General features: G+C 42.7%; 1 protein-coding gene across 2 annotated transcripts in view; it reads right to left on the bottom strand.

The window, feature by feature from the left end:
• The window catches only part of PAMR1 (peptidase domain containing associated with muscle regeneration 1), a 443,694-nt gene that overhangs the window by 266,359 nt on the left and 160,663 nt on the right, over positions 1–16,672 (bottom strand). For both annotated transcript variants that reach the window (XM_069623360.1, XM_069623361.1), the window contains exon 5: positions 11,348–11,565. In XM_069623360.1, coding sequence (XP_069479461.1) covers positions 11,348–11,565 — 218 coding nt within the window. The remainder of the gene's footprint in view (positions 1–11,347; positions 11,566–16,672) is intronic.

The following is a 16,672-nucleotide window of genomic DNA, read 5'->3' as shown; positions in this document are numbered from 1 at the left end:
ATTTTTATATTGCGCAAATGGGACGAACCAAATCATATCTAGACACAGCTGTTATAAAACTGGATCAGCAATGCGTTACCAGGTCCAGGAACCTGCTATATAGTCTTGAACCAGAGACTCTCTGTCCTATTTAAACAAATAGGTTTTTTACTTTTTTTTCGAAACACAGAGAAGGACACTACTTTCCTGATTTCCAATGGGAGGCTGTTCGAAAATGTAGGTCCAAATACAGAGAATCTGCAATCTCCTCTGGACAGACAGGGAGATGGGGGAGTAGTCAACAGTAGATTATCCTCTGATCTAAGGGACCGTGTTGGTTGATAAAAAGCTTAGCGTGTCTGCTAGATATGAGGGGGCTAGATTATTCAAGCATTTAGAATATCATACATCCAATCTCAAAGTAGAACCTATCCTCTACGGCTAGACAGTGGATGGATCTACACATTCCTGAAATTGCGGTGGACTTATTGCTCCAAACACCAATATGACAGCCGCATTTTGCACCTTCTGCATATTTGCCTGGCAGGAGCCCCGGCCAATAGTCTGTTACAGTAAACCAGTTTGGAATTTACCAGAGCTCCTGCCAGTGCTGCATTGTCCATCTGGGGTACATAGGGGAGGGCCTGCCATAGCAGTTGCAAGCTGTAAAACAATGGCCTGTACTTTGGCCCCAATTTGAACTTAGCAACTAAGATCACTCTGCCATATTCAGCCAAGGTTTTTAATCCTGGCGGAAAACTTCAGCTCTGATCACAAAAGAAAGGGACGCGAGGGACATCTATTCTCACCTAATAGATGTTTTGGTCCAAACATAATGACCTCTGTTTTGTTTTTGTTAAATTGGAGCTAATTGGTTGACATCCAGCTGCAAAGTTCTTTCAAGAAGCAACTCACCCGTTCAACCTGAGGAACACCTTTGTATTGTCTGCATTTGACTGAAAGCAGACCTTATGACTTTGCAGGATGTACATTAGAGGACATAAATATAAATTAAATAATAATGGTGAAAGTGAAGACCCTGGGGGACTCCACAGTCCTGCGGTAGAGCATCTAATAGGTAACCTCTAGACCTAATTTATTGTTGCAGCCCTGACAGAAAAGAAGTGAACCGTTTATTTGCACTGCCTGAGACATACCTATTGTCCTCAGTCGCTCGATAAGAATACCATTGTCCACTGTATCGCAAGCCGTGGAGAGATCCAAAATTATGAGTAATGACAGTTCCCCTTGATCTCCCACTTGCAAAGGTTCATCCCAAACCGGGACCATTGCTGTTCCTGTTCCAAATTTTGAGATAGGAACCAGACTGCAGAGGGTCTAATCTCAACATATTCCTGCATCTGCACTGTGCCAACTTTCTCCAAGATTTTACCAGGCCATGGTAAACCTGAAACTGGGTGATACTTCTGCCAGGTGCCTTGGTCTAAATTAGGTTTTTTCAAGAGTGGTGAAATGAAGGACAGCTTCAGTTCTACTGGGACTACACTTTGGCTCAATGACACATTTACAAAGCAGGTCACAAAAGGGGACATGTCTGCTACTAAATGCTTTGCCATATAGGCAGGTAGATGGAATAATGAGTAATTCGTGGATTTATGGGCAGTTAACAAGGCACTAATGGTTTCTTCTGAGACTAATTTAAAATCAAACAGCGTGATATTTGAGGCATTCTCTCCCTGCATAAGATTTCCTGTGTCAAGATTACTAGATTCCTCAACTACCTCTGATTCCCTCTCATGTACAATATGTTCCTGGATTGCTCTGATCTTATAAAAATAATGTGTTGAAAACATTAGCTGGCTCTACTGACGATTCTCTACCCTGTAGGGCATTAGTCAGCCGCACAAAATTGTAAAATTACCAAGAACAATTCTCGCACATGATTTGTTGCTGCATCAATCTTTCTAATCAAGAAATCTTACTATGCCCCTAAAGTAGCTATTTTATACACTTTTAAGGATACCTTGACCTTGCTCGCAAATTCTTGGGTTCTATATTTTCACCACATTCTCTCCACAGCTCTATAATATTTCTTCAATTCAGTCAGGCTGGGAGTAAACCATGATTTGGAGATTGTTTAGATACCTTTGGCCTCAATTGGGCGTTCAGGGCACAGATATTGTCCATGATTGCAACCCCTTGTTTAAAAAAAACATCACATTTAAGGGATGTGTGAAGCGTATAGAACTTTCCACAGCTCATTGCTTGAGATTTTCTCCAACTCTTTCAGCTTGCCGACAAACTAAATTGCTGCTCTCTAGACTTGTTATTTTTCACTGAAAATAGCCTTAAATAATGATCAGTTCATGATATCAGTAATGTGTCAGTCACAGAAATTCCCATCCTTCTTACCAATAACACATCTAGGAAATGGCTGTGGGTCAAATCCCCTTCTTCTACCCTGAAGGGCACCCCACCCCAAAGGCATTGTGGCCAAGAGGACTACATTTTTATTCACAGCCTGGGCCTTCCAACAGTTGCTAACATCTGAAGCAGTCCACTAGTATCCGTGGAGCAGCCTGATTGGTTCACCGACAAGACAAAGGGCCTCATTACGAGGTGGGCGGTAAGGGATTACCGGCACCGGTTAGGTCACCGGTGCCGGTAATCCCTTACCGCCCTACTACGAGTTCACTTTGCGGGTCCTCCCTTAACCCCTGGTTTTACCAGGCGTTAAGGATGGGACCCGCAAAGGGACTTTGGAGCTAATAACGGTACCGCACTTTGCGGTACCGTTATTAGGGCCTTCCCCATTCCCATTGAGCCCTATGGGGGTGTAAATGGGAATGGGGAAGGGCCCTGGTGAATGAGGAATTACCCCCCCGCCAACCTTGCAATGGGGCGGTAATAGCTTCATTCACCAGGGTGGGGTCGGTAAGGATTTGGAGGCAGCCATAGCGCTAATAGCGCCATGGTTACCTCCAGACTCGTAATGAGGCCCAAAGACCCGACTGGCCCGGCAGCCGGCAGGTTAGCGCCGGCCCCCACCAAAGTGCCTGCACCTAAGGGCTACATCCTAGCGTGTCTGGCCCTGTCTGGGCCTGGGAGGGCCTACAGCCGCCCCCGTATCATCCCTGAACTCGCCTGCAACGGACTTCGACACTGCAGTACTGGTTAAGCACCCTCATTCTCAATTCAACCAGCTCAATTGCTGCTGCACCTGTTGGCTGCTGGCCCACACCATATCCAACGGGTCACCTAGCCCATTCCTACCAAGTACTGCTTGCTCTTTGTATTTTGCACGTATGACCTTCACCTCGTCACTACTCATTGTGCACCGCTGCCCAGCTCCAAATGCGTGCCTTTCTCTGCAAACCTCCCTCACTTGGCATGCCTCGAGGACTTGATTGACCTCCTCCTTCCACACTCCACACTTAAGCTCCCCTTATGCCACAATCTTCCCATCCTCTGCCACATACTCTCATGGACGCTACCCACTCATCTAGCAGTGCTACTTTTGGCTAACTTTTCTCCTGTTCTCAACTGCTGCTTCCTCTGCTCTTAAGTGCCTCAGCAATTGCACCTTCTTCTCTGTCGACTCTGTCTGGGTTCAAGTTGCACCACCCACATTCCGGAAAGCATAGCTGCACTTCTTCAGTGTAGCCTGTGTAGGAAGTTGCATGTGTTACCTGTTATTTACTGTTGCATGCCTGGTTAAAACACTGCCTTTCTACATGTGTGCTTGGTCTTCAAATCTAGGTGTTTTTAAGTGTGCACTGCCCGTGTTGAACTGCTGCACCCCTTTTGCCTTTCTGCAGTAACATTCTCAACCAATTCGCAATTAATTTGGATCTCATTAATTGCCAAGCCTGGTCCCAACCGGAGGGTAACCCCAGGGGCTGTGACAATCCTGAAAAAGCTTTCTGGTCAGCCCCATTGCTACCAGTAGGCAGTTCAAGTTCAATAATGGAGAAGCAGTCACCATATCAGGCCTGGCCCGACAATTCACCATCCCCTAAAAAGAATTAAGAGAGCAGGACTTGTGGCTGATTGAAGAGCCCAGCGAGGGTAGAACCCAGGAATCTTCCAAGGGATACAGGTAAGGAACTGGAACCCGGATGGAAGAAAATCATATTCATATAGATAACACAGAGTAAGTTACTTGGTGTTATTGTAAAAATGAGAATAACAAATGTCAGGAAAATTGCAAGTTGTTGTCGTCATTCGATCGTTGTAAATCTTCTGGGAATACTGTCAGTAAAAAGTACTAAAACTTGTTTTTTTCAATTTTCTATTAGATAATTAACATCCTTACATTCCAGCCTGGAGGGGAACACCCCGGGGATCTGGAAGGGAAGGAAGGACAGAGGGTGCTGTGCCATACTCCCCAACCCAGAGACGGAAGGGTATCCTGGTGTGCTGCTCCCTTATGAAGGAGTATTCCGCCGAAGGAAACCCCAATCTGCCCTATCCTTCCCCAACAAAAAGTCATGGAAGAGAAAGGGGGGAATCTGTGGGGTGCATTTACAGGCCTTAACAGAAGTCCCTGTTACCTGGAAACCTAAACTTTGCCACCAAAAATGGCTGTGCTTTGTTCCCTAGCAAATGTGTGGCAAGCATTTCAACCCTGCATTGAAAAACGACCCTGCGTTTGCTGTATTTCATCTAAGCATTTGCTTGTCTTTCATCTGCATAACAAGAAGTATGCACTGCACTGAAGAATGGCCATGTGTCTGCTTTATTCCATCTGAATGTCAGAAAGTATGCACCCCATCAAGAAAACGCCCTTGTCCGACCGTTAATTCACATGAAGGGCAAGGTTTTCATCAAAATGCAACCCGACACAGCTTTTGTTTTCCCTTTCATGTTAACCGCAGCGCTCAAAACACTGCAAATGGGAAAAACCGCTTGGTTTTTCCTTTTCATTTCATGTCATATCAAAGAACCCGGTGCCGTACCCCTTACGTGTCCATGAACAACAATAATTGCAAACCCATTCAAAAGGTCAAACAAAAAGAAAATCCCATGACCTACAGCACCGCACTTCAAACATTAAATGAAATACTGCTTGCACACATGTGAAAGAACATAAGGCAAAATGACGTTTGAAAGCCAATGTGAGATGGTAGCTTTTGCTTGCCCAGAAATATCAGTGTGGGTCGGGGTTGGCTACACATGTACTGTATGTTCTCCCCCACAAGACTTCAATCACCTTGAGACTGATAATACCAGTAAAAGCTGTGTTGGGCTCAATTGAAAGCCTGACCTCCCACTGGAAGTTGCATTAATAAGTGAACCATTCCACAATGACATGTGATGTGGCGGAGGGCGTGATGAATTTCTACTCTGCTGGTCTAGAAGGCAGGAAAGACAAAGAAAGCAAGTGTGACTAGTGCTTGATCAAGAGGTGCACGTTCCTTTTGCACCCATTTCCAAGGACAAACTGACAAACTTCAAAGGGTACAATAAAAGTCCTTTTTTGCAAGCTGAGCCAGGGGGAGACAGTTGGCTACGGGGATTGAAGCAACGCCCTCCAATATGTGACAGACCCTCCAAATTTTCATTAAAGGATTTATGCATTTTAGGCATTTTTCCCTCAGAATGAGAAATCATTTTGTTGTATGATATTTCTCCATGTGGGTTCCAGGCAGATTTTTTGAGAGTAGGTGCATGTTTCTAGGACTTTGTGAACTGCAATGGCCAGTCAAGACTCATTTCGGGCTGATTTTTAATTAGGACAAATATGACAATTGGTGGAAAGAGAGAAACGTACATTGTGAACATGCTTAATCATTTGCAGAGTGATAACTATTATACATTTTATGAAAATGACCAAAAGGTGCCAAGGGGTCATGCTACCTCACACAGAGTCAGCGATATGCTTGTCTTATTCCCCATGACCCCCTGTAACCACCTATCTATTTCTTATGCCGATGTCTAGTATAAGTTGGGAGTTATGATACATAACTCAGTTTTGATAAAAAATTTGGCCCAAGAGAACAAAGAACTGTCATAAATGTCAAATAGACAGATGGTACTCCCTCCCCTTGAACCAATGATGCCAGGAGGCAGAGCGAAAAATGGTAGGCTGCTCTATCCCAGGGTAGGAGTAATTCTAGGGTACTTCACCCAGATTGTAAAATAAATTATGTCATTTGGGGCTATATAAAGGGGGCTGTACTAGACACAGGACAGTCACAGACACACAGGAATCTAGGGAGACAGGAGAAAGAGGATTGAGAGGAGGCAGCTGATCCCACCCAAGAGATTGTACAGTCCAGACCCTTGCCTAGTTGTCCAGAGGGTCCTGAGATCCAGCTGACTTTCCAGAATCCCAAATCAAGGCTTACTTTGTAAGTAGCAAATAACACCAGTCCCAAATTGCATACCCTCTCTTTTGTAACATAGAAACATAGAAAATCCCATTGCAATCCCATTGAAAGTTCCAAATTGCCAGTATAATGCATTCACCATTCCTTAGAAGAATATGTATTAGCCTGTGTATGTTAGCACATTACTTTGATAAATCTCTTAGTTGTCTGTATAAATTCTTAGCATTATTTTGAAGTAAAACAATTAACTCCCCTATAAGGAAATTCACGGTGTAAATTGGTTAACATTTGAAATTAACCCCCTCGTGACTAGTGTCTTTCTTTAATAACTATAGTCATTAAAGTATAGCCTTAAAAGGATTAGTCTCCTTGTCACGGAATACCGAATTTGTCACTGTATTCCTATGAATTTCTAATTTGCAACTGTCCCATTGAAAAACCCAAACCGTAGTCCCACTGAGTGCAATCCCTTTCTGTTAGAATCATATATTATGTGCCTCTGTCTTTGTCCTTAAAAAACAATTTCTGATTTTTACAGCTCATCCCTTTCCTTAGCTACCTGTTATTACAAATCCCGCATAAAACGAATTTCCATTTGCCGTTTCTATTTCTCTTTTGCATTTGTTTCTTACCCAAAATCGATTTTCCTGTCTTGTTTTCACATGACCCTGGTGTTCTGATTAGTAGTCGCTAAGCTTCCCTACCTCCTCAAGTATAGCAACACAAAGTTCCTTTCTAGCTGTTCCATTGCGGTTGTGAGCTGCTGTGCGAGTAATCATCCAAATCTGATTCTGCCGTTTTGCTCTAAAAACTGGTTTTCATTTTCTTTTCTGACTCCTATCCTGGGGTGGTGGGCTGTATTCCAAATTGGATTTTTCTATCTTCATCCTTACTCCTTGCCACTGCCTTCCATCCAAAGAGAATTAAGGTAGCTGATGTTTGGGGGTGAGTGTTGGAGGGGGAATGCTTAACCTTGGTGCTGTCACTTGCTTTAAAAGCTTTTTTCCTGTTTTGTCATTAAAGCACCATGTGAACTGTGTAGGATTTTGAACCCATTGCTCTGTATGAATCATTGTATTTGTTATGCCCCAACATTGGTGGCTATTGTAAAATTGTATTTGAATATGTTTCCTTTTCCATTAAACCATAAATTAATAAATATCTTATTGATTCACACCGGCCTGGTTCCTAGTCCATTGTGACGCGAGATGTTTGTGATGGTTGGGTGCGAGACGGGCTGTGGGGCCCACTCAAATAAAGAACCCGTGATTTATTAAAGATGAAAAGCGTTTTTATTGTGCACCACGTTCATTGTCAGGAGAAGGAGTCCCTGGTTGGAGTGTGTCGTGTTATAAAACCATGAAACGCGCCCAGCTTCTTGAACACTAAAACAAGAAACCCCTTCACACGATCAAGGATAACAACTGGGCTACCCCATACAGCTGATCTAAAAGCAACCCCTGCTCTGCTTCCACATACCCGCCCAATGCCCCACCTTTTATCTTGCCAGACCTGAAGTGCCAAGAGGACATGCAAATGGCAATAGCTATGGCAAGAACCAGCAACATAGCATAATATAACCAAAGCATGCAACATCCAGAGACTTGGAACAACACCTGTTTGCTCTCCCTAACAGGGTAAACTGTGTTCAGGATTACAGTCACTGATCTACTCCAGCTCATAATTGGCAGCCGGTTTGATAGCTCAGCTGGTTTAGTGTTTGCTGCTGTGATATGTGTGTGATCTGCAGGTCCACATCCTGGCAAGGCCAACTGAGCCTCTCATGCTTCGATAAATGAGTGCCAATTCGGTTGGGTGAAATTGCATGAAAATAAGTTCTATGCAAAGTACTTTGGGAAAAGTGCTACATAAATAACACATCGTTATCATTATCATGATATGATATGATAGGTTATTTATAACGCGCTTAATAGACAGAGGTTTCTAAGCACAGATCCGGGGATCGAACCTGTGTTGCTCTGTGTCGTGAATTTGATGTGCCTTGTTGGTGTAGGAGGCCGTCACGTTGCTGCCAGCCTTTTTTCATCCTCCCTTACCAGAGTGGAAGTAGGCTCTGGAATGATGTGTAGTGCTGTGGAATGTAATGAGCCTGTGCGGTTAGCAGCCAGCATGTGCAGCACACAGAGGACCGACGCTTCTTGCAATATTGGCCTGGCACAGCTAAGCCAACGCTGAAAGGCAGCCAAACCACAGTCACTAACATACCAAAGGTGGTGTCGGAAAAATCAAAGGGCCTGATTCATGGAAGTGTTTTATAATGGTGCAATCCCATAGGAAAACGTTCAATTAATCAGGCCCAAAGAGAAGGAGGTCATGTCTGAGTGCTGAAATACAGCAATCATTACATGCCAAGTTCAACTTTCTGAAGCTCCTGTGGAAAGCGAACTCGACACTTACATCGGTGCCCTCTAAACTTATGTGCATATTGTGTAATAAAGCCCGATTTCGATGAGCGGCTTGTTGGCACAGGTCGACTGCCCTTGAAAGGCAGTGACATTCATTTTGCAGTGAAGTTCCTTCACTTATGTTGGAATGTACAGCTCAAGCTGCGTCTCCAGTCGGTGAGTTTTGCCGTAGTTGTAGAGTTGTGAATGTGTTTACTCGCGCACAACACCTGTACGGACACATGTCTACGTCAGAGAATTCGCAATGGGCTGCATTGAGCTGTTTAGCACCTAGAATGCGTATAGGACGTATCGTAGCCAATAAGAAATATTACGCAATCGTAAAAGGTCTGGAACATGGAGCTGAAAGGCCTGCTTTCAGATTATAGTCCATATTACCTAGATATTTCACATACAAATAATAGGAATCTGAAATGTATTTGCTGGGTTTTAGAAAAGCTATTGTAAATATTGAATTGACAAAAATGTATGACTTGAGGGGCAAGGTTAGAAGCTTTTTGTTGGCATTGTAATCGACACATCATGAATACAAATACTGAAAAATGACAATGCCGAACTGCCCTTGACGCATTATGCATCAGTTGTCATGATATGTAATTATATTTAACTATTTAAACTTATGACGCATACTGTTCTGCATGGGAGTCTCAAAATCTGACCACTGGCCTACCATTTTAAATTGTGCCTATTGAAGACTGACATTGATCACTTTAATCCAAAGTACTGTAGAGTTTGCCGATGCTTCACCTGCCATCATCCATTCTCAAGAAATGAAAGGACAACTTTCTAGAGGGTTCCAAGGAGTCTAGCTGGGGTAACCTTTCACAAGTAATCTAATGGTGTGGTTTTTAGTTGCAAAAGTGGCACCTCTGGTGGATGAAATTGGAACTAATGCTTATTTTGCCTAACAGACAACCATAACTATTTTGCTTAACAACCATAAGTAAATGGCAAAAGCGAACGTTGCCGCAAGAATTAGTATAAGTAATCTGGGACAATTACTATAAGAAAATCAAGGAAATTAGTTTTATCGACACTCAAGAAGTACAGATCCCCAGTGACAAGAAACCTGCAATGCAATCATCAATCCTCATGCCACCCAAGAGATGATCTACTTTTGGAAAGTCATCTGATGCTCGGCGTAGAGAAGCAGCCAGGGAAGCAGAGACAGTTGAACAACGCCACCAAAGACATCAAGCACAAGCAAGCAGACAGTCAGCAATGCGACAGCAAGCCACATCAGAACAGAGACAAGCGAGACAACAGGCTGATGCAGTCGTCTGATGCTCGGCATAAAGAGGCAGCAAGGGCAGCAGTGGAACTCCTTATGAATCGTTGTGTTACTTTGTAGCAATAAATACAATAATTTTCTTTTGTGATATGTCTGCCTTTGTTTCTTTGGATGTCCACAAATGTTCTACTTGTTTCCATATTCCCATAAGAGTCCTCTCATTCCATAGTCATCCTACTTCTGTGTTTTCTAATTTCACCCTTCACTTCTTACTCCGCAGTTGTCAAATCTTTTGTGTTCCTGAAGGTCTCCCCCTATGGCGGACCTTATTAAAAACTCCATCTGTGCTAGAATACTTGCTGTATGCGTTGAGAATACTTTTAGCCTAATCCTCTCGAAATGAGATCTTATTTACTGCTAGTAAGGCAAACCTGGTACTCCGTCTGGAGGAACCTTCACCTACAAATGGCCTGATCAAGAGTGCCTATGTGCAATACCACGTCATTTCATCACATTTTTTCATGAACAATTATTTTCAATTAAAACCTTTCATTACAAAATAATTTCACTGTGAAACAAAATCGATCAAAAGAAAACTCATTCCAAATAGAATTTTAACATATGGGATAGGGGTGAGATCATGATTAGGTTGGGTCACAAAAAGATTTATGGTCAAAGTTAAGAGTAGAATCCTTATTTGTGTTTTGTTGAGGCATGCCCTAGAGCTCAAGCCAGAGAGGGGGTAAAGGTTAGTGCTTGTATAAGGGTAAGGCCTGGTCCAGTTTGGGTAAAGGAGGGTTTTAGACACGGGATTAGGGCTAGAGTCAATGTAAGATTTCGGTGCACTTTAAAATATATAAAAAACAATATTTAAATCATTTAATTGCAAGAAGAAATACAGTTTCGTTGGCAAGCAATACCATGTGCCAATGAAAACCCTTGGCAGCAATTATTGTTTACTGAAGTCGTAATCTCATAGTTTTCAAGTGAAAGTTGTGATAAACCAAATCCAATTAATTGTACTGAGATAAAGTAACACAGATAGCTATGAGTAGTCTGTCCATTAGGGCTGCAATACATCCATGTATGCAGGCACCGCTATGCACAGTAGACATATTTTAAGATTATTATCTGATTAACATATTACAGTGGCTCACACCGGACCTAACAGCTGCCCTTTTCCCTCAAAAACAAAAACAAAGGTTCAGAAACAAATGTTCTTTAAAAGACTACCTGTTTCTCATTACTGCAGTCATAAAGTACTATGTAAACTTGAGGCTGTGCAAACATCAGCAGAATTTTAAGGTGCATTTTTTGTTTATTTTACAAATCCCCTGCTATTGCTTTTGGTGGAGAACATTTTTAAAACGATACTATAACGTCTGCCATTCTATGATATTGATGTTTAAATGACAAACCTGTTACTTCTGCGAAGTGTGCATAGAACCCATCAAAGTTCTTGGACCCATCAGACTTGAAAAGAATATGCATGAAGTTGCCAGTGCTCCTGATTGGGGGATGCCGATCATTGCCGCAGAACCGTTTCATTATCCTTGCGTCCACGGTGTCCCCATCGCGGATCTCTATGTAATCATACTGGCACATGTAATCAAACTCCACACTCAGCATTGCAAACCTTAGAACAGAGGAGATGCAATAATGTATCCTTCCTGTTTACTTTTTTTATATTAAATATTTTCCTATCATATACATCGACAATTCATTATGTAAAATACAGTAAATTCGTGTGTATATCTTAAAATATATAAAATAGGGGTTTAGCACAGAATCTCACATCCAGTCAATGTTGAATGTTTAGGGAGATAAATACAAGTTAATCATTTCAAAACCAATATCTTTTTGATGTTTCTACATATATAAACCTATCAGATTTTACAGGTAGGAGTACATTGCTACTGTAGATTATATTGTCAATTGCAAAACAAGTCCATATCATGCAGACTGATAAAATCCTGATATCTAACAAAGGTTTGGAAGAAATAATACATTGAAAGACAATAAATAGAACAACAAAATACTTTTTCTTTTTTAATTAGCTAGAAAAATTAATAATTTGCTCACTTTTCAATAAATTAATCAGTTCAACCTTGGGAGCGCACTAGATTTTCTTTGGAAAGAATAACAAACTATGAATTAATTTCTTCAGTCATATGTAGTGAGCATAATTGTACCAAGCCAAAGTGTAACCAATGTTAATATAGCAATACAATTGATACAAAGCGTACCCCTTCACCATTCCCTCGAGTAATGCCAATGTCAACAATGTGCTTTGCAAATCCTTCCAAAGGGTTGCTAATCAAACAGCTAATTGTCTACACAATGTCATCCAAAATCTGTACGTAATCAGGCAGTTTCAAAACATGGCATGTAAATCTTGTTGATTACTCCACGAATTAAGTTGTCGTCGAGTGATGTAGAAATTATACAGCATTACATAATGTTCTATTTTATGTTTCACTGCACTGGCTTGTGAGCGCATAAGATGGAGCTGCCCTTTAGAATCAATGGCTGTTTTCAGGTATTTTATTGATAATGTCAACAATAATCATATTAAAATATTAAGGAAATGGTATAACACTGTGACAACAAAAGTATACAGTACTAAAATGAAGATTAGGAACATTATATAACATGGTTATCAGTACACATGGTGCCCCCACATAGGAGTTTCTCACTCAGGTTTGAATGAATGAGGGGTCTGCGAGGTACCCGGCCTCTCAGAGAACATACACAGGCAAGTAGAGGGTACGCTGCGATCCACTACCAGAGCTAAAACCCCCTCCCACCATCCTTGAGAAATGTGTAATATGGATCTGTGCATGAAGATGTAGGGGAGACTGATGTTTCACTGATTATACCAGGAGTAAAGGGCTGACAGCTTGTGGAATTCACAGTATTTTACCTTAGAATCATTGCCACAAGGGAAATTTGTTATAAAAACTGTGGTGCAAAGCCTTCTACATTTTCTCCACACGTGGAGACTGATTTTATGAACTGTTTAAATGAACAGTCTTTATCTTTGTTGGAATTAGGTTCTAAAGAGTGATGCTATGTGCTGAATTTTGAAGATGTTGCACTACGTTCTTTCAATGAGTATGCTCTGTTTTGGATCTTGATTAAGTGTGCTGTTTTATTTCCTTTCTTGTTCTAAATGGGAACGTTTTCCTTTCACAAGTAAATGTAGGCAGGCTTGTGAGGAGGTCAGACATGCCCCAGGAATGTGAGCTCACCAATATTGAGTGTACGTCTAAGGATGACAGAGAGTCATGATTGGGCACCAAAAGGAGCTGAGGTCAACAAAATGGAAGTTGGCTGTCAGTCTTGGGGACATGAAGTATGGAACGGGAGAATGAGGAGAATTGGGTAATGTGTTACCCATGGGGTGGAGTTGGTGTAGGAGTATGGGTTACGAGTTTACTGTCCAGAGACTGTTTAGTTTTCACAGTGAAACAGCAGAGGATGAAGAGTTTCTGTGTGCAAACGTTTGCCTCCATTAAGTGCATCCAGCAAATGTCTAAACGTCTATTTGTGATCCTCTCCCACAACAAGCAATTAATGGAGTGGCAGGATATGGTTCAAAACCTGACAACTATATCTCTGATAGAAAACACACAAGGAAAATAGACACTTTCCATGGCAGGATACAGATCAACTGCATCGTAATAAAAGTCAAGTGTAGCAGTATGCAGGTCAAGTATGGCAGTATAAGGAATAAGTTACCTGTAACTCCTGTTCTCCAGCATTGGTATCCTTCATGTATTCACATGCTCAATGAATATTTCCTGTCATCATGCCATGCTGGGAATCCTCTGTAACATTAAAGCAGTTTACAAGTAACTCTGATGCTGCTTGTCACTTGTGTGCTCTATAAGAGTCATTTTCGGTCATACTGCCCACCGCCAATTAGACAGGTCCCCTTAGTCTGCCTCTGGTGGCCATCTTCAGATTTAGCACACACATCACGTCGCAGTATTATTATTATTATTATTTATTATTTATTACATTTGTTACTCGCCCAGACCCTGGGGTATCACGGCGAAAAAAAAGGTAATTTGCTCATTATTATACAATATTGCAGTTACAAACAAGAACACATTTTTATACATAGGTTACACAAGATCATATTTTCCGATTGTTTATACCAAATTCCCATTGGTCAGGTAGCCATTCCCATTTTGTTTCAGCACTACTTGCAGTTCTGCGGATGCCCTTAGCAGTGTAGTTAGTCATGGGAGGGTGGGGCTTAAACAGTTACTATTTATTGAATAACCAGGTTTTCAGTGCTTTTTTGAATTTTAGTAAGAAATCCTCGTTTGTGATGCTCAGGGGTAGTGCGTTCCAGTACGATGGGGCTAGAACTTTGAAACTACTTCCTCCTGCTCTGCTGTATTTGTATTGAGGAACTTCTAAGAGGGCCAGGTTATTGGATCTCAGAGATCTACATGAGAATTTTTTCTTAATGGAGTTATTGAGGTAGCTAGGAGCTTTGTTGGTGGTACATTTGTAGACAATACTAAGGGTTTTGAAGATGATCCTTGCTTCGATTGGCAGCCAGTGGTTTTCTCTTCTAGTGCTAGATATGTGTTCAGATTTCTTTATCCCTAAAGCCGCTCTAAGGGCTTTGTTCTGTAATAATTGGATTTTGTTTACATTGGTTTTGGAGGTTCCTAGGAATAGGATGTTGCAGTAATCTAGTTTTGTTAAAATCAGAGCTCTAGCCAGAGTGATGCAATTTACTGGGGTGAGAAATTGGCGGCTGAGTGCAATAAGTTTTGCTGTGTAGGCTGTGGACGAGGAGAGGGCTGCTATTTGTTTATGCATAGAGAGGTTGGCATCAAAGTAGACACCTGGCGTTTTGACTTGTTTGAGTACTGGGATCAGAGTACCGTCGATGTTAATGTGAGTGTGGTCCGGGTGGAGGGTGCTTATTCTTTTTTGGGAGCCCACAATGAGGACCTCCGTTTTCTCATCATTTAGGCAGAGACTGTTAAGGGCCATCCAGTTTTGGATTATGGAGTAAACTTTATTGATGGTGAGGGTGTCTTGGGTGTAGTCGCCTGTAATAGGGATGAGGATCTGTGTGTCATCTGCGAAATTGGTGTAGATGACACCTATATCATCTAAGGCTGAGAATAAGAGTTTAGTGTATGCATTATAGAGGGTGGGGGAGAGGCAGGATCTCTGGGGGACTCCAATGGGTACTATTATTTATTTATTTATTTATTAAATTTATATAGCGCGCAGGCAGCCCAGGGGCATTGTGGCACTGTTACTTGCAGGAAGACTTAGTTACAATGTGAGCAGGTTGTGCCTTGGGTTACAGTAAGGCAGTGACCTGTGATCAGATATATCACATAATACATCATACAATACAATTATGAGGGCTAGGCCATGTAATTGTTAGATGAACAGGGTCGTTTTCAGGGTTTTCCGAAAGGCGGTCAGTGAGGGTTCAGAGCGCAGGGAGCTAGGGAGGGTGTTCCAGTGTACGGCAGCGAGGTACGGGAAACTGGAGCCCCCTGCTCTGGTCTTTTTTACCCTGGGTACTGAGAGCATGCTGGCATAGGGTGATCTAGTGGGTCTTGTGGAGGAGACCAGGTGGATCCTCTGCGAAAGGTAAATTGGGGCGGCAAGATGGACACATTTGTGGGTGATGCTTAGAGCCTTGAATAGGATCCTCTCCTTTATGGGGAGCGAGTGGGAAGCTTTTCTGGCAGCGGTGATGTGCTCTCTCTTGGCAATGCCTTGTGCAGCGCGTAGGGCACTGTTCTGTATTACTTGGAGCTTCTCAAGATTTTTGTTGGAGGTCCCAAGGAAAAGAATATTGCAGTAATCAAGTCGCGAGCCGGTTATGGCCCTGGCTATGTTAGTGCAGGTGTCTTTTGACAGATAAGGTCTGATTGCGTTAAGGAGTTTTGCATGGTAAGCGGCAGAGGAGGCAATGGCGTTTACTTGTCTGGTCATGGATAGATTGGAGTCTAAGTAGACGCCTAGTGTTTTTACCGTGTCAAGTACTGGGATCGTGATTGAGTCAATGGTGAAATGGCTGAACTGAGCATCAAGTTTCTTGATGGTGTCAGGGGAGCCTACGAGTAGGAGCTCAGTTTTGTCGGAGTTAAGGCAGAGGCCATTGATAGCCATCCACATTTGAATTGTGTTGTAGATGTTGTTGAGGGTAGCAGAGTCCGTGTCATAGTTGCCTGTCAGAGTGAGAAGGATCTGTGTGTCGTCGGCGTAGTTGGTGTAAGAGATGCCCATGGCGTCAAGGATGAGGAAGAGGGGGCGGGTGAAGATGTTGTAGAGGGTGGGGGAGAGGCAGGAGCCTTGGGGCACCCCACATAGCATGATAGAGGGTGATGCAGTGGCTAGGTCGGAGAAGACCTGCATGGTCCTGCCTTGGAGGAAGGAGGCGATCCATGTAATGGCTTCTTGAGAGAAGTTGGCTGTGGAGGAGAGGTGGTGGCAGAGGATGTCGTGGTCTACAAGATCAAAGGCTGCCGACAGATCCAGGAGAAGGAGCAAGGCAGGTTTGCCTTGGTCCCTTGCGTCGTCCATTTGGTTTTTTAGGTCGAGTAGGGCGGTCTCTGTCCCATGCCTAGGGCGAAAGCCGGATTGTCTCAGTCCAAGGAGGTTCTGTTCTTCGAGGAAGTGCTGGACCTGCAGGTAGGCTGCTTTGTCTAGAATCTTGAGGAGGAAAGGGACAGTGGTGATGGGGCGGTAGT

The sequence above is a fragment of the Ambystoma mexicanum genome, chromosome 11 (assembly GCF_040938575.1).
Source record: "Ambystoma mexicanum isolate Mex_15411 chromosome 11, UKY_AmexF1_1, whole genome shotgun sequence".
Lineage (NCBI taxonomy): Eukaryota > Metazoa > Chordata > Amphibia > Caudata > Ambystomatidae > Ambystoma > Ambystoma mexicanum.
Note: the sequence above shows the minus strand (reverse complement) of the source record. Positions and strands in the feature narration are given on the sequence as shown.